Below are 22,059 nucleotides of genomic sequence, written 5' to 3' on the forward strand. Positions count from 1 at the left end.
ACTAAAATGTCAGAAAAAAAATACTAAAAACAAGAAATACCCTTTCTTTGTCTTTCTCTTTAAGAAACATTTTGTAGTTATTTTTCTAACTGTAACTATTTATGATATATTTATTTACTGTACTATTTAAATGTATATGAATAATATTTGTTAAATATTTTAATACATAAAATTTAAATACATACATAAATTTTAACCCCTAGGTATTTTCTTCTGGGATTTAAATTGTTACTTCCTATTTGGTGTCATTTGATTACCATAAAAATAAACATAAAACATTAGTAACAATGAAAAAATGCTATAAAACTCACAACTCAAAGAATACAGTTGACAAAAAAAAGTATACAGTTGACGTATTTAGGCCTATACGCATATCGACCTTAATCGTTTATGAACTAAAATGATGCATATAGTCTCACGTTAGCTAATATCTTTAACAAGTATAACATACCTCTTCATCATGTCGGGTTTAAAGTTAGTTCGATTGTGATAATTTTCAGAAAGCTCACGTTAACAACGCAGTTTTCAACACTTTTAGCTTGAAACTTCGAGCCGTGTGGAAACAACGAGGCGGCGGCTCGAACATTTTTAACAGTAACGTTGTTCTCATTATGAGCAACGGCAACTTTGAATCACATCAAACATGATTAAATATAGGTCTAGCTGTTAAATACGTTCTTGTATAAAATGAAAAGCGATGTTATTTAAAGTTACGGTGTTCCGACTACTCACTGATTTTTCTGTACTGTTTGCGTGCCCGGAAGCTTCCCTTGCGAACTGTCAAGTGTTTGAGTTCGAAATGTTCGTTTACACACCAAACTCAATGACATACATTCATGTAAAGTACGTTTCAACAAACTTACCGTAACAATTTGAATGCTTATTTAGTAGTGGCGACTGCATACGAGGCTGAATCCAGCTTCTTATTCGCAGCTTCTTATTGACGCTATGCGGTCCACCCTTTTTGAAAAACGAAAAAGGCTAAATGAAACTGAAACTGAAGACAGAAAACGGGCTGCAAGCATGAAATCTAAGTACGTCATTGATTATTATTGACAGTGCAATCGTTTGAGTACAATATATTTGTTTGTTTTTTTCAGAAAATAAATAAATAAATAAAAAAATAAAAAAATAAATAAATATATATATATATATATATATATATATATATATATATATATATATATATATATATATATATATATATATATATATATATATATATAGAGAGAGAGAGAGAGAGAGAGAGAGAGAGAGAGAGAGAGAGAGAGATTTTACACACATATTTATAAATAGGTACATATTTATACATTTTCATAAGGTATATAGATTAATTGGCATTTACATGTAATCAGTACAATATGTATAAGTTCATTGTAAAATATTTTTATTTCACTACTACTACTACTAATAATAATAATAATAATTATTATTATTATTATAATAATAATTACAATTATTATTAAATCATTATTATTAAATCATTATGTATTAGCATATTTATTTTGTATAAATTTATCACACAAACATAATATTACTGTCTTTAGTGTTAAACATTTTTAATGTTAAAATATATACACACACACACACACACACACACACACACACACACACACACACACACACACACACACACACACACACACACACACAGTTTATAGTACACACATATACTATACTATTTAGTAGGCACACAAATACATATAGGTTACAAGTAAAACAAGAATATGCAAAAAACTTGGCATATAGCACCTTCAACTGGGCATTTATTGAAATGTCTGTATTTTTACATTTTTTTTAAGGTCTGTCTTTTCAATGGTATAGAATTATACATATTTATACATATGCAGATTCATGATATATATATATATATATATACTATTAGCCTGTTGTGTAATATTAAAGACAACACGGTACAGTAATTAATTATGCAATAGCTCATTTAGTTTAATTCACATTCATTTGTATAAGGTATATAAAAATGTGTATAAAAATTGCATTGTCTGTTCTTTGAAACAATAGGTTTAACAAAACTAGAATTGTATCTACAGGCGTGGGTGTCTAATACAAATTGTAGTATTGTAGTATAGCATACTAAAAAACATGCAGTACACTATAAAACATGCAGTAACTTTTACAACTTGAATAATTTAAAAGAATTATTTTGTATCTAAAATCCTTGCAGAGGCAGGCACTGTCTATACATAGGTGGGTCAGGTGAAGTCTTCATAAAGGACAATATTTCTGAAAAAAAACAGAAATATATTGTACTCAAACGATGGCACTGTCAATAATAATCAATGATGTACTTAGATTTCATGCTTGCAGCCCGTTTTCTGTCTTATATCAGTTTCATTTAGCTTTTTCGTTTTTCAAAAAGGAACACAAATAAACACGGTCCCTAAGTTGAGCGCGAATAAGAAGCTGAAAAACGGAAGCGTCGCGGTTTTTAAGGTGGACCGCATAGAAAACAGATTCTTGTATGACTCAGCAAAACTATTTGTTGAACTTTATTGAACTCTGACTGGCTGCTAATATGATTTCACTATTCAGAATTCACAATACTTTTCTGAAAATATATTATTAGAGAGAACGTCCAATTGTGTAAATATAAAACCTCCTTTTCCTCAATTAGATGAATTGACATGTGAGCCCATAATAATAATTTAATTAGCTTGTAAATGTTACTGTCACTGGTTTTAGCTGAACTTCTCAAGACAACTAATGTGTGGTCAGGTTCCATGACCTTTTAAAGAAAAAGTCAAAGCAGCAACTCTATAGGTAAAATTAAGTAAATAAAACACATTCTTCATGTTAATGCCATCTGAAATTCTTCTAAAATGAGCATTTTTCCAGGCTCCATGTGTATGTTCAGTTATTTCTCTTGGGTGACAAGATTAAATTTAAAGGTGAATTATGCGAACATAAACAGGAGCCTGAGAAAAATGCACATTTTTAAAGTAATATATATTATTACTTAAAGGTAAAATATGATATGGCTTTTATTATTAGGGCATTCAAATATGCACAAATTTAGTTGTTTACAATTTAATTTAAGATTCATCATAGCAATATGAACTCAAGTTGAATGCTTTATAGATTGTAATGAAAATTAAAAATATCAGTGCAGCGCAGTGGTTCCTAAAGATGCAGATATTTTGTTATAAAAGGATTAACAGTTTTAAACAGCTAACAAATGTAACATTTCAACACATTTATGATTTGAATAAGTGATTTATTTGTAAAAGAGACTATAAGCAACTACTTGAGAAGGGTCTGGCTGCAGACATGCATGCATATGCACTCTCAGGTATGCACACTCAGGCTCATGCTCTTTTAATGTCTACACCAACTCCACCTTTACTTCTACCCCACACAGTGATGTCACTTACAGAGAAAAGGCATGTCTGAAAGTGCAATTCTGCAGCCAGACACTATTGGAACTTCTCTGTTAGTCCTATTATACAGTACAAAGGTTTTACGCCAACATTGCATCTGTTGTTAACTGATGGTACAATGGATATATGCGACCCTTGACATCAAAACCAGTCATAAGTGTACATGTTTTGTCATTTTATTTTAAAACTGAGATAAATACTGTGTGAATAAATTATCTTTCAGCTGATGTATGGTTTGTTTAGATAGGAATTTGAACTATTAAAAGCCAATGTTGGATATAGGCTGCTTGTCCTGGTTTGTCTGAATTGATGGAAATGTGGCTGTTGAAAAGTACATATCTGTTTAATCTATTATGTCATTCCTTCTGGAAGGGACTAGCGGGTAACAGTGTTCATTTTCAGCATGATAATGAGCCGCTAACTGCAGTGAACTCCTATTTGGAGAAAGAAAACAGCTGATGAAACACAGACAATCATGAAATGGCCTCCACAAGGTCCAGACCTAAATATTATTGAGGTTGACTGAGATCACCTGGACAGTTAAAGAAAGATAAGACACACTTAACCTAAAGAGGAACTCTGGAAAGTGCTGAGAGAAGCCTGATATTACAGAGCACATTATTTCAGAAAATGTCAGGACAATTAGAACAGTTCTTGCTCGGTGCCAAGGGAAGACACATTAAACACAGACTTTAGCTTCAAGAGAAAATGTTGTGCATATTTCCTATAATTTATGTTTGTTTTTATTAAAGACATTGATTATATAGTGTGCAAAGTCCAACAAAAGGCCAACAAAGCTGGTATAGTGCTTAGGACTTTAGCACAGCACTTTAAGTCTCACAGTTGCACTATATGATGAATACAAAACCTTTAATAAAATGATCATGAAAGAATATAGTGATGAGGAATTGGTTATAGATTTTATTCATCTTCAATATATGCCCGATATCCAAGATGTGGATTTTCATTCACGTATTTTCTGATGTACCAGCAGGATATCCTCGCTTTCAGATTTTCTTCAACAATGAAATCCAGAGCAGCCTGAGGAGAAAGCAGAGGAAGATCATTACTGGTGTGGAGAATCACTGAATTTAATGAGCTTCACAGAAGTACAAAATGTATAGAAATATATAATTTAGAAAGCTTTATGAGTTTGGCTGAGTGCTGAGATTGGATAACTGGTTTACTGCATTGTGCTTTTTACTGGTTTAGTGAAGATTACTGTAATTTGATGGAGAAGTGACATATTAAAGTATTGTTTTATATTATAGATATTTAAATATAATTTTTCTTTCATCAAAACTCCTGATGAGGACACAATCAGTCGTCTGAAACGGGTATCTACAGTGGTTATTCAGAGGGTTAGTTCACAAAAAAAAAAAGGAAAATTCTATTCACTCTTCCAGAGTCAGTAAAAGGGCTCGCAAAATCACTCTGGACCCCTCACACCCAGCACACTACCTGTTTGAACTGTTACCGTCTGGTCGGCGCTTCAGAGCACCAAGCACAAAAACAGCCAGACACAGGAAAAGTTTCTTTCCTCAGGCTGTCTACCTTACCAACAGTTACATATTCCCCTACTGTGCAATAAATATGTGCAATACTTTATCATACGCACTTGTACACAGCACCTTATATCAATATACAATGCAATACTTTCTCCATTCGCACTTGTACACAGCACCTTATAACCTGTATATTTATAACAATCTGTACATACAACTCAACATCCAGGTTTCTTGACTAACCGCATCTGTTTAATGTTCATCATTTTTTTTCATATTTATTCTGTGTTGTCACTTGTCACTTTATGTACACTGGAAGCTTCTGTAGCCAAAACAAATTCCTTGTGTGTGTGAAGCACACTTGGCAATAAAACTGATTCTGATTCTGATTTAGGGATGCACAGAACTTTCAGCAGATATTTTGAAAATTGCATGTTTTTGGCCGAAAAAAAAGGTCATGCAGTGCCATACTGGTTCCACTCTCCCTCCGGTTGTGTTTATTGCATGAATTGGTTTTCACACCGGACACGGGAAGTGCTGCGCTATGAAAGCCATTCATTTAACTGCACGATGCAAAGGCCAGTTTGTTGATGCAGGCTCAGAGTTCCAAAACAGCTCCGTGCATATTTCACTCATAAACATGTTTACTATTTATCGATGCATGAACCACAAATTCTCATTGGGAAAACAAAGTCCACTCAAATAAAACACTGACAGGACATTTGTTTTTAATAATGGTTCCTGCTGTATGCAATAGTGAAAGCTGTCATGGCAACGTAGGTAAAATGACACCTCTTCACTCATTCACTGTCAGTAAAATGTGGTTATTTCATTGGTTTGAGTTTTTGACGTCAGTATAATCTAGTCTAAATAAAGCATTATTAAAAAAAAATAAAACAAAATTATATTATTTAACAAAATAATACATAATATTACAAACAAGCGGCAACCTCCCGCTCTCCCTCGGGAAGCCAATACGGAAGTAACTGAAACTGCAATTCATCTAAATTCCGCTAGTCCTGCTCCATAATAGAGCAAATTGCAATTGAGCCCATTGTTAGAATGGCCAACTTTACAGCAGAAAAACAGGAGCTTACAGCCTGGTACAAAGAACGATTTTGGTTCATATAGCTATTATTACCCTCCATGACAACTGTGAGGGGGTGAATTTTTTTATAACTCATCCATTTCCTTTATATTAGGTTATATTAAGTTTGCATAATTAAGGGCGTGGCCACTTGAGTGACAGCTAGGTCTCGCTGGTCGCCGTCACTTCACCTCAGCTGAATCTGGCAGATTAGCCACTGATCTCGGCATATTCATCGTATTTTTGTGTTGTTTTATGTGGCTTTACACTGTCAGCTGCCTTTTGGACTTATTTCTTACAATTATCAGATGATATGGGATGCTGTGTGCACTTAATTGTGCTCACAAACTTTATTGATGTAGTGTACAGCCAAGCACATGTGGTCAGGACACAAACGAGTCGCAGGTAATAAAGTATCAAGCGTTTCTCCCAAACTAAAGTCTGTCTGCCAGGTCTAAGCAAAGTGCCAGCAGGTGTCTGTAGCTCCGCTCACTCTCCGCCTCTTTGCCCTTGTTTGGTATCCCGCCGTGGGTGCGATGACGCGCGAACAAAATGGCGACGGTAGGCCACGCCTACTTGTAGCTTCTTTTGCAGTGTTCAGAAACCTATGGGTGACGTCACGGATACTCCGTCCATATATTTTACAGTCTATGATTACAAAGCATTGTTAGTGTTCAGCCAAGTGCAGTCAGACTTTTGGGTTTAGGCCCAGAATTTAATTTAGGTGTATCTCTAATATTAATCACTCACTCTCATGTTGTTTCAGTCCCTTGAGACCTTCGTGCATCTTCTGAACACATTTTAAGAGACATTCAAAATCCAGAAAAGGATTGTTTTCTCTCCAGTGCAACATAGAAGCGTAATATCACACCCTAAACGTGCACCCTGGTCTGATGAAGAAGACAAAGGCCAACAAAGTGGTTTACAGTTTGATTTTGGTGCACAAAAGTCGTCTTGGAGCTTCGCATGATTACAGTTGAACCACTGAAGTCACATGAAAGATTTTGACAGAGTTTTTGGTTTCTTTTCTTGCCTTTGAACATCTCGGGACCGTTGCTGTCTGTGGAGGATGAGGGAGCTCCTGGATTTCATCTAAAATATCTTAATGTGTGTTCTGAAGATGAATGAAAGTCTCAGGGGTTTTAATCAACACGAAGGTGAGAAATGAATAACAGAATTTTCATTTCTGGCAGAACTAATCCTTTAATGTTGTTTTGTGTGAGTTAGCAGAGCATGCAGTGGCTCTTCTTCTGTTTTCTTCTTGACAGTTTGCAGGAGGTGCATGAGAGCAGGTTCTTCTGGTGGATCGAGTTTCCTACACTTATAGACTTACAACTGATATAAGCTGCTGTTTCAATATATGATGTTAAAACAATAAAATCTGTGTCATTTATGATAAATCTTGAGTTCTGTTGTTTTTTTATTGAGCACTGTAAATATATTAGGCTCCTCTTGCCTTTAGTAGCATGTGGTGTGGTGGTTAGTTTAACACTACACTGAATGAACAGAACCTGAGGATCTTCTGACCTTGGCCAGATGTGCTGCTACACCTTTACCCCTGTGAGATTGAGGGACTTCAGTAGACAGCAGTTCCAGCTGCTGATCATGTCTGACGGTGTATTTCAGCACCGCACACCTCACCGCACCTGGGTCACAACACAACACACATTATTACATAGGGTTAAGAATTATGTACATGATTTACCCAGCCAAACATTCATTCATTTTCTTTTCGGCTTACTCCCTTTATTAATCTGGAGTCACCACAGCAGAATGAACCGCCAACTTATCCAGCATATGCTTTATGCAGCGGATGCCCTTCCAGTCGCAACCCATCACTGGGAAACACCCATACACACTATTTCACACACATACACTACGGTCAATTTAGCTTATTCAATTTACCTATAGCGCATGTCTTTGAACTGGGGGGAACCCGGAGCACCCGGAGGAAACCCACGCACAACAAGAAGAGAACATGTAAACTCCACACAGAAATGCCAACTGACCCAGCCAGGACTCCAACCACTGACCGTCTAGCTGTAAGGCGACATAGTCTACTAACCACTGAGCCACCGTGTTGCCCGTATTCAATAATATTAGTTTAAAAAACGATACTATAAATAACACAGTAATAGATAGCAGTTCTTTTAAACAGTACCCACATTGGACAAACAGGAAAAAAGAGCGCAACAAAACAGCGTTGTTACTGTGGTAGCTCAACAGCGCCCTCTGCTGTTACTCTATCCACTGCGCCACCGTGACGCCCCAGCCAAACATTATTTGGTAAAATTAAAATCATAAAATAATTCAATAAAACTTTATTTGTATAGCGCTTTTCACAAAAAAACTATTGTTTTAAAGCAGCTTTACAAACAAATATTAAATAAATAAAAATATTAATGATTATTGCTGCTTTTGTAACAGCTGACCTAAAACTGTGTAAGATTTGTTTTTATTTTAAATGCTGGGCAAAGATTAATCGTATCCAAAATAAAAGTTTGTTTAGACATCATATACTGTATGTGCAGTTATTATATTTATATCTGATACACATACATACAGTTGGAGTCAGAATTATTCGCCCCCCTTTACATTTTTTTTCTCTTTTAAATATTTCCCAAATTATGTTTAACAGAGCAAGGAAATTTTCACAGTATGTCTGATAATATTTTTTCTTCTGAAGAAAGTCTTTTTTGTTTTATTTCGGCTAGAATAAAAGCAGTTTAATGAAGCAGATTTTTAGCCCCTTTAAGCTATTTCTTTTTTCCTATAGTCTACAGAACAAACCATCATTATACAATAACTTGCCCTAACCAGCCTAGATAACCTAATTACCCTACTAAAACTATTGTGTTTAGAAATGTGCTGAAAAAAATCTTCTATCAGTTAAACAGAAATGGGGGGGGACCAGCACTATTTTTTAAATAAATTACGATTAAAAATGTTTATGAATTTACTATCCAAAATATTCACAATAGTGTTGTATTGTTTTGGAAATAGTGTTTGGTATTTTAGAGAAAAGAAAAGAAAAGCTCAGTCATGACAGTAAACCTTATTTTAATGTGCAGTTTCATATTCACAAAATCTAATTTTTCCTTCAAAAATTACTTAATTGCTGGTTCGAGTCCCAGCTGAGTTTGCATGTTCTCCCCATCGGTTTCCTCTGGGTGCTCCAGTTTCCCCCACAGTCCAAAGACATGCCCTATAGGTGAATTGGGTAAGCTAATTTGACCATAGTGTATGAGTGTGAATGAGAGTGTGTGGGGGTTTCCCAGTAATGGGTTGCAGCTGAAAAGGCATCCGCTGCATGAAACATATGCTGGATAAGTTGGCGGTTCATTCCGCTGTGGCAACCCTTGATGAATAAAGGGACTAAGCCAAAAAGAAAATGAAAGAATGAATGACTTTCTGAAAAATAAAAGTAACTAAAATGGTGAAAATCTTTGAATGCTTTAATATTTTTACATACATTTATAACTAAATTTCCCCTCTAGTGAATACATTTTAATTGTGCGTTGTTTGTTACACAGTAGTAGATATATATATATACACACACACACACACACACACACACACACACACACACACACACACATATATAAATATATTCATTCATTCATTTTCTTTTCAGCTTAGTCCCTTTATTAATCAGGGGTCGCCGCCAACTTAACCTGCGCATGTTTTACCCAGCGGATGCCCTTCCAGCCGCAACCCATCTCTCAGAAATATATATATGTATATATATATATATATATATATATCATAATAAAAATAAATCACAAACAGGTCAAAAACCAAACCATAACAGAGATTCTAATGGTTTAAATTATTTTAATGGAAACTTTAATGATCCTATTGTGTCATTTTTGCCTTCTATTGGTGCCTTACAAAGCAATGAATGAATCCTGGTGGGAACTGACTAAAGACACACTATAAACATTAATATATACTGATTTTAATAGTTAATAGTGTGGTTTGTAATGTGTTTAATGGTAGTCGAACCTTCTGTAATGTGTTTTAATGTTTATTTGTTTTTAGCATGTTTATTATAATGACTTATATTAGGACAAAAATCTGTGAGGAGTAACTGACAGTATCTCGTTACCTAGACTAGAGTGCTGTCTGGTTAGTGTACTACAGTGCGTTGTGAATCAGCTGTTGTGATGATCAGAAAGAGACAAAATGACGGATCTTTTCTCTTACCGTCGCGGTTTAGATTGATTGTGAAACGCTGATTCTGTCTGTCGTGTGTCACATTAGGATTCGAGTCAGTAAATCCACAACATCTTCTGCTGCTGAGCCGCTGACCGCTCGTGTGTGCGTGAATAAAGCGAAACATGCAGCTTTGAGACAGGAGGTAGCGCGCCATGATGTGACGTCACCAAAACAAACAGTACATGAAGAGTAACAGCAGAGGGCGCGGTTGAGCCACCACCATAACAACGCTTTACTGTTTACTTTTCTTTCTTGTTTGTGGCTCAGTGGTTAACACTGTCCCCTCACAGCAAGAAGGTTGATGTTTCGAGTCCCGGATGGGTCAGTTGTCATTTATGTGTGGAGTTTGTATGTTCTCCCGATGTTCGCGTGGGTTTCCTCTGGGTGCTCCGGTTTCCCCCACAGACCAAACACATGCGAATTCGGTAAGCTATTTGGCCTTAGTGTATGAGAGGGAATGTGATGTATGGGTGCTTCCCATTACTGGGTTGCTGCTGGAAGGGCATGTGCTGTGTAAAACATAAGTTTAGTAAAAAATACATTGTGGTGACTCCTAATGAATAAAGGGATTGAGCAGAAGGAAAATAATGAATGAAAATAATGTTTAGCTGGGTAAATCATGTGTATAATTTTGTATAAAATCTATATTATTATATTGTAATAGCACATCATTGAATTCTACTCACATTTTGCACTATGAACAACTTTTTGAAACTATTCTAGATTGATCAGGTCTGAGTAAAATGTTACTATTTGTTTATTCTATAAAGGTCTGGTAACATTTCTTCCAAATTAGAGTATTTTTCCTTGGTCAGAATAACAGATTGAAAATCAAGGAATCAAGCCAGATTGGTGAGATTTTGATTCATACGTTGTTTATTTTACTTTATGTTTTTAGAAACATGACCACAAAACACATAGTGAAGTTTATTTATAAATTAATTTCGAGAGGATCATGTGCTTATGATTCCTTGCGGCTGGTCCCGCATTATTCAATCTATGATTCACCAGTCAGACGATTCCAAAGCCACTATAATTACCCTATACGTATGAAGTATGGAAACCACCTTCTATTAAGTGCGATTTATTGTTTGCATGCGTGAGGACAACTCAATTAACCCAGAATAAATGCCTCGTTCACAGGGATGCCTCATTGTGAAGGAGAATTTTTGGCACAGGTCACTAACTCTCCAGCTGCCTATCACTTGCTGTGTCCTGCCCCAGTGGCCTAATGGATAAGGCACTGGCCTCCTAAGCCAGGGATTGTGGGTTCGAGTCCCATCTGGGGTGGTTTGTAACGGAGTGGTGCAGCGGAAGCTAGCTGAGGCCAAAACCCATGGACTGATGGTTGATGGACTGAAACCATCTTCTCCTAAGATAGCTTCTTTAAAGGTACACTTCCTACGTGCTTGTGTTATGGAAGCTGCTCCTTATTTTACCCATTCTCATCTATGAAAAAGGAGCTAAGAGTCTTTGCTCAACACCTGGACATTTCAATTCTTTTGCCTATTGAGTGAAACGTCTTGCAAGTTCCATCTATATGTGTAAATCAAAACATTCTAGCAGAGGATGGTTTCGATTCATCGACCTCTGGGATATGGGCCCAGCACGCTTCCGCTGCGCCACTCTGCTGCTAACTGCCATTGGTGATGCTCAAAGCCGTGGCTTAGATGGTCAGTGCATAATCCATTATGCCACCGCAGAAGGACAAGCAAGTTATTGGGAGACTGGAGAGTTAGTGACTTGTCGCAATACTTCTCCTTAACAATGAGGTGACACTAGCCACCTAGGGCAGGTTAACGAAGAACTTAATCTGAGTTAACACACAAACGCAGTTCTGTAGATGGACTGTATTGACATCTTTTCCAAACCTTGATGCTGTATTTGCAAGTTCAAGTTTACTTTGTTTTTTACTGACGAACTACAAAAATCATAAAGGATTTGTTCTCATGCATGCAAATACGCAAAATCTCTCTTAGCAGAGGATGGTTTCGATCCATCGACCTCTGGGTTATGGGCCCATCACGCTTCCGCTGCGCCACTCTGCTGGCGGAATATATTTTGCTCAGTCGCTGATCGTTTTAAAATGACGTGGGTATAAACGTTGGTTCACTTGGCCCATATCTCAGAGGGTGAAGTATGGAAACCACCTTCTATTAAGTGCGATTTATTGTTTGCATGCATGAGGACAACTCAATTAACCCAGTATAAATGCCTGGTTCACTAACTCTCCAGCTGCCCAACACGTTCTGTGTCCTGCCCCAGTGGCCTAATGGATAAGGCACTGGCCTCCTAAGCCAGGGATTGTGGGTTCGAGTCCCATCTGGGGTGGTTCGTAGCAGAGTGGTACAGCGGAAGCCAGCTGGGGCCAAAACCCATAGGTTGATGGATTGAAACCATCTTCTGCTAAGACAGCTTCTTTAAAGGCACAATTCCTACGTGGTTGCCTTATGGAAGCTGCTGCAATTTTATCCTTATTTTACCCAATCTCATCTATGAAAAAGGAGCTAAGAGTACTTGGTTAACCCCTGGACATTTCAATTCTTTTGCCTATAGAGCGAAACGTCTTGCAAGTTCCATCTACATGTGTAAATCAAAACATTTTAGCAGAGGATGGTTTCGTGGGTATAAACGTTGGATTACTTGGCCCATATCTCAGAGGGTGAAGTATGGAAACCACCTTCTATTAAGTGCGATTTATTGTTTACTTGGCCCATATCTCAGAGGGTGAAGTATGGAAACCACCTTCTATTAAGTGCGATTTATTGTTTGCATGCGTGAGGACAACTCAATTAACCCAGTATAAATGCCTGGTTCACAGGGATGCCTCATTGTGAAGGAGATGTTTTGGCACAGGTCACTAACTCTCCAGCTGCCCAACACGTTCTGTGTCCTGCCCCAGTGGCCTAATGGATAAGGCACTGGCTTCCTAAGCCAGGGATTGTGGGTTTGAGTACCATCTGGGGTGGTTCGTAGAAGAGTGGTACAGCGGAAGCCAGCTGGGGCCAAAACCCTTAGGTTGATGGATTGAAACCATCTTCTGCTAAGACAGCTTCTTTAAAGGTACACTTCCTACGTGGTTGTGTTATGGAAGCTGCTGCTATTTTTGACTGCTATCGGTGGCGCTCAAAGCCGTGGCTTAGATGGTCAATGCATAACCCATTATGGCACCACAGAAGGACAAGCAAATTGGCCCATAACTCAGAGTGTGAAGTATGGAAACCACCTTCTATTAAGTGCGATTTATAGTTTGCATGCGTGAGGACAACTCAATTAACCCAGTATAAATGCCTGGTTCACAGGGATGCCTCATTGTGAAGGAGATTTTTTGGCACAGGTCACTAACTCTCCAGCTGCCCGACACTTTCAGTGTCCTGCCCCAGTGGCCTAATGGATAAGGCACTGGCCTCCTAAGCCAGGGATTGTGGGTTCGAGTCCCATCTGGGGTGGTTCGTAGCAGAGTGGTACAGCGGAAGCCAGCTGACGCCAAAACCCTTAGGTTGATGGATTTAAACCATCTTCTGCAAAGACAGCTTCTTTAAAGGTACACTTTCTACGTGGTTGCATTATGGAAGCTGCTGCTTTTTTATCCTTATTTTACCCAATCTCATCTATGAAAAAGGAGCTAAGAGTCCTTGGTTAACCCCTGGACATTTCAATTCTTTTGCCTATTGAGCGAAACGTCTTGCAAGTTCCATCTACATGTGTAAATCAAAACATTTTAGCAGAGGATGGTTTCGATCCATCGACCTCTGGGTTATGATCACAGCACGCTTCCGCTGCGCCACTCTGCTGGCGGAGTTTATCTTTGCTCAGTCGCTGATCATTTTAAAATGACGTGGGTATAAACGTTGGTTCAATTGCCCCATAACTCAGAGGGTGAAGTATGGAAACCACCTTCTATTAAGTGCGATTTATTGTTTGCATGCGTGAGGACAACTCAATTAACCCAGTATAAATGCCTGGTTCACAGGGATGCCTCATTGTGAAGGAGATTTTTTGGCACAGGTCACTAACTCTCCAGCTGCCCGACACTTTCTGTGTCCTGCTCCAGTGGCCTAATGGATAAGGCACTGGCCTCCTAAGCCAGGGGTTGTGGGTTCGAGTCCCATCTGGGGTGGTTCGTAGCACAGTGGAGCAGCGGAAGCTAGCTGGGGCCAAAACCCTGTGGTTGATGGATTGAATCCATTTTCTGCTAAGATAGCTTATTTAAAGGTACAATTCCTACGTGGTTGCGTTATGGAAGCTGCTGCTTTTTTATCCTTATTTTACCCAATCTCATCTATGAAAAAGGAGCTAAGAGTCCTTGGTTAAGCCCTGGACATTTCAATTCTTTTGCCTATTGAGCGAAACGTCTTGCAAGTTCCATCTACATGTGTAAATCAAAACATTTTAGCAGAGGATCGTTTCTATGCATCGACCTCTGGGTTATGGGCCCAGCACGCTTCCGCTGCACCACTCTGAGGCGGAGTACATATTTGCTCAGTCGCTGATCATTTTAAAATGACGTGGGTATAAACGTTGGTTCACTTGGCCCATAACTCAGAGGGTGAAGTATGGAAACCACCTTCTATTAAGTGCGATTTATTGTTTGCATGCGTGAGGACAACTCAATTAACCCAGTATAAATGCCTGGTTCACAGGGATGCCTCATTGTGAAGGAGATTTTTTGGCACAGGTCACTAACTCTCCAGCTGCCCGACACTTTCTGTGTCCTGCCCCAGTGGCCTAATGGATAAGGCACTGGCCTCCTAAGCCAGGGATTGTGGGTTCGAGTCCCATCTGGGGTGGTTCGTAGCACAGTGGAGCAGCGGAAGCTAGCTGGGGCCAAAACCCTGTGGTTGATGGATTGAATCCATTTTCTGCTAAGATAGCTTATTTAAAGGTACAATTCCTACGTGGTTGCGTTATGGAAGCTGCTGCTTTTTTATCCCTATTTTACCCAATCTCATCTATGAAAAAGGAGCTAAGAGTCCTTGGTTAAGCCCTGGACATTTCAATTCTTTTGCCTATTGAGCGAAACATCTTGCAAGTTCCACAGCACAGTTCCACAGTCACAGCACGCTTCCGCTGCGCCACTCTGCTGGCGGAGTTTATTTTTGCTCAGTCGCTGATCATTTTAAAATGACGTGGGTATAAACGTTGGTTCAATTGCCCCATAACTCAGAGGGTGAAGTATGGAAACCACCTTCTATTAAGTGCGATTTATTGTTTGCATGCGTGAGGACAACTCAATTAACCCAGTATAAATGCCTGGTTCACAGGGATGCCTCATTGTGAAGGAGATATTTTGGCACAGGTCACTAACTGTCCAGCTGCCCGACACTTTCTGTGTCCTGCTCCAGTGGCCTAATGGATAAGGCACTGGCCTCCTAAGCCAGGGATTGTGGGTTCGAGTCCCATCTGGGGTGGTTCGTAGCACAGTGGAGCAGCGGAAGCTTGCTGGGGCCAAAACCCTGTGGTTGATGGATTGAATCCATTTTCTGCTAAGATAGCTTATTTAAAGGGACACTTCCAATGTGTTTGCGTTATGAAAGCTGCTGATGTTTTATCATTATTACACCCATTCTCATCTATGAAAAAGGAGCTAAGAGTCCTTGGTCAACCCCTGGAAATTTCAATTCTTTTGCCTATTGAGCGAAACGTCTTGCAAGTTCCATCTACATGTGTAAATCAAAACATTTTAGCAGAGGATCGTTTCTATCCATCGACCTCTGGGTTATGGGCCCAGCACGCTTCCGCTGCACCACTCTGAGGCGGAGTACATATTTGCTCAGTCGCTGATCATTTTAAAATGACCTGGGTATAAACGTTGGTTCACTTGGCCCATAACTCAGAGGGTGAAGTATGGAAACCACCTTCTATTAAGTGTGATTTATTGTTTGCATGCGTGAGGACAACTCAATTAACCCAGTATAAATGCCTGGTTCACAGGGATGACTCATTGTGAAGGAGATTTTTTTACACTTCCTACGTGGTTGCGTTATGGAAGCTGCTGCTATTTTATCCTTATTTTACCCAATCTCATCTGTGATAAAGGAGCTAAGAGTCCTTGGTTAACCCCTGGACATTTCAATTCTTTTGCCTATTGAGCGAAACGTCTTGCAAGTTCCATCTATATTGTGTAAATCAAAACATTTTAGCAGAGGATGGTTTTGATCCATCGAGCTCTGGGTTATGGTCCCAGCAGGCTCCCGCTGCGCCACTCTGCTGGCGCAATTGGCGTTTGCTTAGTTGCTGATCATTTTAAAATGATGTGGGTATAAACATTGGTTCACTTGGCCCATAACTCAGAGGGTGAAGTATGGAAACCACCTTCTATTTAAGTGCGATTTATTGTTTGCATGCGTGCGGACAACTCAATTAACCCAGAATAAATGCCTCGTTCACAGGGATGCCTCGTTGTGAAGGAGAATTTTTGGCACAGGTCACTAACTCTCCAGATGCCTATAACTTTCTGTGTCCTGCCCCAGTGGCCTAATGTATAAGGCACTGGCCTCCTAAGCCAGGGGTTGTGGGTTCCAGTCCCATCTGCGGTGGTTCGTAGCAGAGTGGCGCAGCGGAAGCTTGCTAGGGACAAAACCCAAAGGTTGATGGATTGAAACCTTGTTCTGCAAAGATAGCTTCTTTAAAGGTACACTTCCTATGTGGTTGCGTTATGGAAGCTGCTGATGTTTTATCCTTATTTTACCCATTCTCATCTATGAAAAAGGAGCTAAGAGTCCTTGGTCAACCCCTGGACATTTCAGTTCTTTTGCCTATTGAGCGAAACGTCTTGCAAGTTCCATCTATATTTGTAAATCAAAACATTTTAGCAGAGGATGGTTTCGATCCATCGATCATTTTAAAATGATGTGGGTATAAACATTGGTTCACTTGGCCCATAACTCAGAGGGTGAAGTATGGAAACCACCTTCTATTAAGTGCGCTTTATTGTTTGCATGCATGAGGACAACTCAATTAACTCAGAATAAATGCCTGGTTTACTGGGATGCCAAATTGTGAAGGAGAATTCTTGGCACAGGTCACAAACTCTCCAGCTGCCTATTACTTTGTGTGTCCTGCCCCAGTGGCCTAATGGATAAGAGTAACGCAACAGTTATTTATCATTTTGAGTGCTTGTATCAGTTGACAGTAACATCATGTAAAGTAAATGAATACTCATTTATTTCAAATGTAATGTTTGAGTTGCATTGCGAAATTGGGTCAATTTGATGTTTAATTGTATTATAATGAATAGGTGATCTTAGTTCAATGAACAAAGTATCTTTGACATGTGTGTGTTGTATTCAAGCATTTGAAAAAAAGAGTTAAGAGTTTTGCAAAAATGTGCAATTTTGGCAATAGTTGTGAATTTTGTGTCTAGAGTTTTGAAAATTGACACCAGAGATCTGAAATTTGTCGCAAAACGATTGTAAAAAACTGTAACTTGTATAGATTAATTGTTCACCTAAAGTATAGTATAGTGAGCCAGCAACATAAACATGATACACTTTGATTCACACTGACTTTAACCTTCATTGATTCATTAAAGCCGTATTTTGACAACTTTAGATATGTTTTTTTTTATTCCTCCATGACATTAGAAGACACAAGATGTTTTAAGAACATCAAATTTCATCAAAGGAACTTTCAGCTTGTGGATCATTCGACTTTATTTGTGTTGTGAAAGGTTTTACTGATTTATATCAGCGTGGTATAACCTAGTCAAAACCATTGTAATTACACGTTATAATTTTGTAATAACTATATAGCAACATTGTAATTACACTGTTATAACAGTTTCATGACTGCAGTAACAAGGTAATTACACGTTTGTAACATTGTAAGAACTATGCAATAACATTGTAATTAAACTGTAATAACATTGTTATTACACTGTTCTGACCATGCAATAACATTGCAATTACACTTTTATAACGTTATAATAACTATGTAATAACATTGTAATTAAATTGTTAGAACATAGTAATTATAATGTAATGACAATCATTACATTGTTAAAAAATGTTGTGAAATTTTATTTATTATGCAATTACATTCTTTACTATGTACATTGTAATTACATTGTTATAACATTGTTATTGCTATGCTATCGCATTATATTTACTATGTAATTAAATTGTTATTACATTGTTATAACATTTGAACCACTACGCCATTACATTATATTTACTACGTTTTAACATTGTATTTACATTGTTATAACTATGTTATAACTATGTCAATATATTAAATATACCATGTAATAACATTGTAATTACATTGTTTTAACATTGTAATTACAGTGGTATGACATTTTAGTTACTATGTATTAACATTGTGGCCGTGGGGATTTTAGCAGTTAAGTTTTAGCAATTTTACTGTCTTTTTTAACATTAAATTTACTATGTATTAACATTGTAATTACATTGTTACAACATTTTAATTACAGTTTCATAACATTTTAGTTACTATGTCCTTACATTATATTTACTGTGTAATAACTTCGTAATTATATGGCTATAACCTTGTAATTACTATGTCATTACATTATGATTACTATGCATTACCATTGTAATTACATTGCCATAGCATTGTAATCACACTTTTACAATATTATAATTACTATTTATTAACATTGTTGTAACATTATAATTATGTTATTGCATAGTAATTATAATGTAATGACATAGTAATTACAATGTTAAATTGTCTTGTTTTTCTGTCTCATTCCTGACTTGCTTCCGAATCTACCCTTACTATCTGTCTGTTACTTTCTTTATATGTGATGTATAATTTCCATCCATACTCCAAGCATTGATCATCTTCTTCAGTATTCTTCAATTTTCTAGTCTGATCTCAAGCCTTGACAAATAACTGAGGAAGCACCAATGTAGACCTCTTACAAAGTATTTCACAGTATTTTAAAAATACAAGACACTAAAGTATTTGTGATATAAAATATTAAGCCTTTTTCATAAACCCTATCAAATTCATATTACAAAATATTAATCTGCATATAAAATACATACTTAATATACATTTATCATAAATACTGCCCATCCTTGGCCCCCTCAAGCCACCATACACCCATGAATGTTCTTATTTGATTTCATTTATTTGATTAAAAACAACCCTTTACCAGAGCAAGTGCACTTTCTGTTTTCTCCACAGGGTGTCTCTGTCTCACTTTGAAAAAGTTAACTCACAGCTGCTGTATGACTGTAGTAGAATGTCCAATACATGCTTTGTTTAATACAATTGTGACCATGTATTTATTTTCTTGGAAGTAAAGTGGGAAGAAGAAGATTGTTTTGATTGAAATGTCTCATGACCAAATCAGTTTACATCCTGCTTTCACATTTAGACAATTTTAAAGAGTGCCCATTTTACCTCTTTTACAAGATGTAAGATAAGATTTGTTGTCTCCAGAATGTGTCAGTAAAGTTTAAGCTCAAAACACCCATCAGATTATTTATTATATAATTGTCACGGTCACACAATCAAGACAAGGATGGTTATCTCTTTTCATCAATTTCTTCAAAACACAGTGGATTGTTCAACAGGAAAAGCAGGTAAGTGATATTCTAGGATGGAGAGCAGAACCACCATAACAGAGATTCTAATGGTTTAAATTCTTTTAATGGAAACTTTAATGATCTTATTTGGTCATTTTTGCCTTCTATTGGTGCCTTACAAAGCAATGAATGAATCCTGGTGGGAACTGACTAAAGACACACAATAAACATTAATATATACTGATTTTAATAGTTAATAGTGTGGTTTGTAATGTGTTTATTGGTAGTCGAACCCTCTGTAATGTGTTTTAATGTTTATTTGTTTTTAGCATGTTTGTTATAATGACTTATATTAGGACAAAAATCTGTGAGGAGTAACTGACAGTATCTCGTTACCTAGACTAGAGTGCTGTCTGGTTAGTGTACTACAGTGCGTTGTGAATCAGCTGTTGTGATGATCAGAAAGAGACAAAATGACGGATCTTTTCTCTTACCGTTGCGGTTTAGATTGATTGTGAAACGCTGATTCTGTCTGTCGTGTGTCACATTAGGATTCAAGTCAGTAAATCTTCTGCTGCTGAGCCGCTGACCGCTCTTGTGTGCGTGAATAAAGCGAAACATGCAGCTTTGAGACAGGAGGTAGGGCGCCATGATGTGACGTCACCAAAACAAACAGTACATGAAGAGTAACAGCAGAGGGCGCGGTTGAGCCACCAACATAACAACGCTTTACTGTTTGCTTTTCTTTCTTGTTTGTGGCTCAGTGGTTAACACTGTCCCCTCACAGCAAGAAGGTTGATGATTCGAGTCCCGGATGTGTCAGTTGTCATTTATGTGTGGAGTTTGTATGTTCTCCCCATGTTCGCGTGGGTTTCCTCTTGGTGCTCCGGTTTCCCCCACAGACCAAACACATGCGCTATAGGCGAATTCTGTAAGCTAAATTGGCCTTAGTGTATGAGTGGGAATGTGATGTATGGGTGCTTCCCATTACTGGGTTGCTGCTGGAAGGGCATGTGCTGTGTAAAACATAAGTTTAGTAAAAATACGTTGTGGTGACCCCTAATGAATAAAGGGATTGAGCAGAAGGAAAATAATGAATGAAAATAATGTTTAGCTGGGTAAATCATGTGTATAATTTTGTATAAAATCTATATTATTATATTGTAATAGCACATCATTGAATTCTACTCTCATTTTGCACTATGAACAACTTTTTGAAACTATTCTAGATTGATCAGGTCTGAGTAAAATGTTACTATTTGTTTATTCTATAAAGGTCTGGTAACATTTCTTCCAAATTAGAGTATTTTTCCTTGGTCAGAATATAAACTGATTGGGCCATAAACTGATGGGTTAAAACCGTCCTCTGCTAAGACAGCTTCTTTAAAGGTTCACTTTCTACTCGGTTGCGTTATAAAAGCTGCTGCTGTTCTATCCTTATTTTACCCAATCTCATCTATGAAAAAGGAGCTAAGAGTCCTTGCTCAACCCCTGCACATTTCAATTCTTTTGCCTATTGAGCTAAACGTCTTGCAAGTTCCATCTATGTGTGTAAATCAAAACATTCTAGCAGAGGATGGTTTCTATCCATCGACCTCTGGGTTATGGGCCCAGCACGCTCCCGCTGCGCCACTCTGCTGTTGACTGCTGTGGGTGGCACTCAAAGCCGTGGCTTAGATGGTCAGTGCATAATCCATTATGCCACCACAGAAGGACAAGCAAGTTATTGAGAGACTGGAGAGTTAGTGACTTGTCGCAAAACTTCTCCTTCACAATGAGGCGACCCTAGCCACCTAGGGCAGGTGAATGAGGCACTTAATCTGTGTTAACACACAAACGCAGTTCTGTAGGTGCACTGTTTTGATTTTTTTAAAAGCTTAATGCTGTATTTGCGAGTTCAAGATCACTTTGTTTTTCACTGTCGAGCTACGAAAATCATAAAAGATTTGTTCTTATGCATGCAAATACGCAAAAACTCTCTTAACAGAGGATGGTTTCAACCCATCGACCTCTGGGTTGTGGGCCCAGCACGCTTCCGCTGCTCCACTCTGCTGGCGCAATCTGCGTTTGCTTAGTTGCTGATCATTTTAAAATGATGGGGGTATAAACATTGGTTCACTTGGCCAATAACTCAGAGGGTGAAGTATGGAAACCACCTTCTATTAACTCTCCAGCGGCCGATTGCTTTGCGTGTCCTCCCCCAGTGGCCTAATGGATAAGGCACTGGCCTCCTAAGCCAGGGATTGTGGGTTCGAGTCCCATCTGGGGTGGTTAGTAGTAGAGTGGCCCAGTGGAAGCTTGCTGGTACTAAAACTTAGAGGTTGATGGATACAGACCATCTTCTGCTAAGA

The 22,059-nt window shown here is 38.0% G+C and overlaps 1 protein-coding gene and 7 non-coding genes across 8 annotated transcripts; 7 read left to right on the forward strand and 1 right to left on the reverse strand.

Moving 5' to 3' along the window:
• Window positions 1-4,294: 4,294 nt before the first annotated feature.
• Window positions 4,295-10,371, reverse strand: im:6904045 (protein NATD1). The gene is made up of 3 exons (XM_056454309.1): window positions 10,197-10,371; window positions 7,518-7,636; window positions 4,295-4,439 (listed from the first exon to the last, which is right to left on the reverse strand). Exons 1-3 carry the CDS (start codon window positions 10,360-10,362, stop codon window positions 4,320-4,322), a joined length of 405 nt encoding a protein of 134 aa, XP_056310284.1. The 5' UTR covers window positions 10,363-10,371; the 3' UTR covers window positions 4,295-4,319.
• Window positions 10,372-11,425: 1,054 nt separating this feature from the next.
• trnar-ccu (transfer RNA arginine (anticodon CCU)) lies at window positions 11,426-11,498 on the forward strand. Its single transcript has one exon. It is a non-coding gene; the product is annotated as a tRNA-Arg (tRNA).
• Window positions 11,499-12,466: 968 nt separating this feature from the next.
• trnar-ccu (transfer RNA arginine (anticodon CCU)) lies at window positions 12,467-12,539 on the forward strand. The gene has a single exon. It is a non-coding gene; the product is annotated as a tRNA-Arg (tRNA).
• Window positions 12,540-13,584: 1,045 nt separating this feature from the next.
• Window positions 13,585-13,657, forward strand: trnar-ccu (transfer RNA arginine (anticodon CCU)). The gene has a single exon. It is a non-coding gene; the product is annotated as a tRNA-Arg (tRNA).
• Window positions 13,658-14,255: 598 nt separating this feature from the next.
• Window positions 14,256-14,328, forward strand: trnar-ccu (transfer RNA arginine (anticodon CCU)). The gene has a single exon. It is a non-coding gene; the product is annotated as a tRNA-Arg (tRNA).
• Window positions 14,329-14,925: 597 nt separating this feature from the next.
• On the forward strand, window positions 14,926-14,998 carry trnar-ccu (transfer RNA arginine (anticodon CCU)). Its single transcript has one exon. It is a non-coding gene; the product is annotated as a tRNA-Arg (tRNA).
• Window positions 14,999-15,546: 548 nt separating this feature from the next.
• trnar-ccu (transfer RNA arginine (anticodon CCU)) lies at window positions 15,547-15,619 on the forward strand. Its single transcript has one exon. It is a non-coding gene; the product is annotated as a tRNA-Arg (tRNA).
• Window positions 15,620-21,905: 6,286 nt separating this feature from the next.
• On the forward strand, window positions 21,906-21,978 carry trnar-ccu (transfer RNA arginine (anticodon CCU)). Its single transcript has one exon. It is a non-coding gene; the product is annotated as a tRNA-Arg (tRNA).
• Window positions 21,979-22,059: the final 81 nt, after the last annotated feature.

This window comes from Danio aesculapii, chromosome 3 (assembly GCF_903798145.1).
Source record: "Danio aesculapii chromosome 3, fDanAes4.1, whole genome shotgun sequence".
Lineage (NCBI taxonomy): Eukaryota > Metazoa > Chordata > Actinopteri > Cypriniformes > Danionidae > Danio > Danio aesculapii.

Bases quoted from the DNA above. Each gene is read 5' to 3' on its own strand.
- im:6904045 (XM_056454309.1), bottom strand. From the start codon at position 10,362: ATGGCGCGCTACCTCCTGTCTCAAAGCTGCATGTTTCGCTTTATTCAC. The intron at 7,637-10,196 runs GTAAGAGAAAAG...GTTGTGACCCAG, and splicing joins AATCAATCTAAACCGCGACG to GTGCGGTGAGGTGTGCGGTG. The intron at 4,440-7,517 runs GTCAGAAGATCC...CTTTCTCCTCAG, and splicing joins TAGCAGCACATCTGGCCAAG to GCTGCTCTGGATTTCATTGT.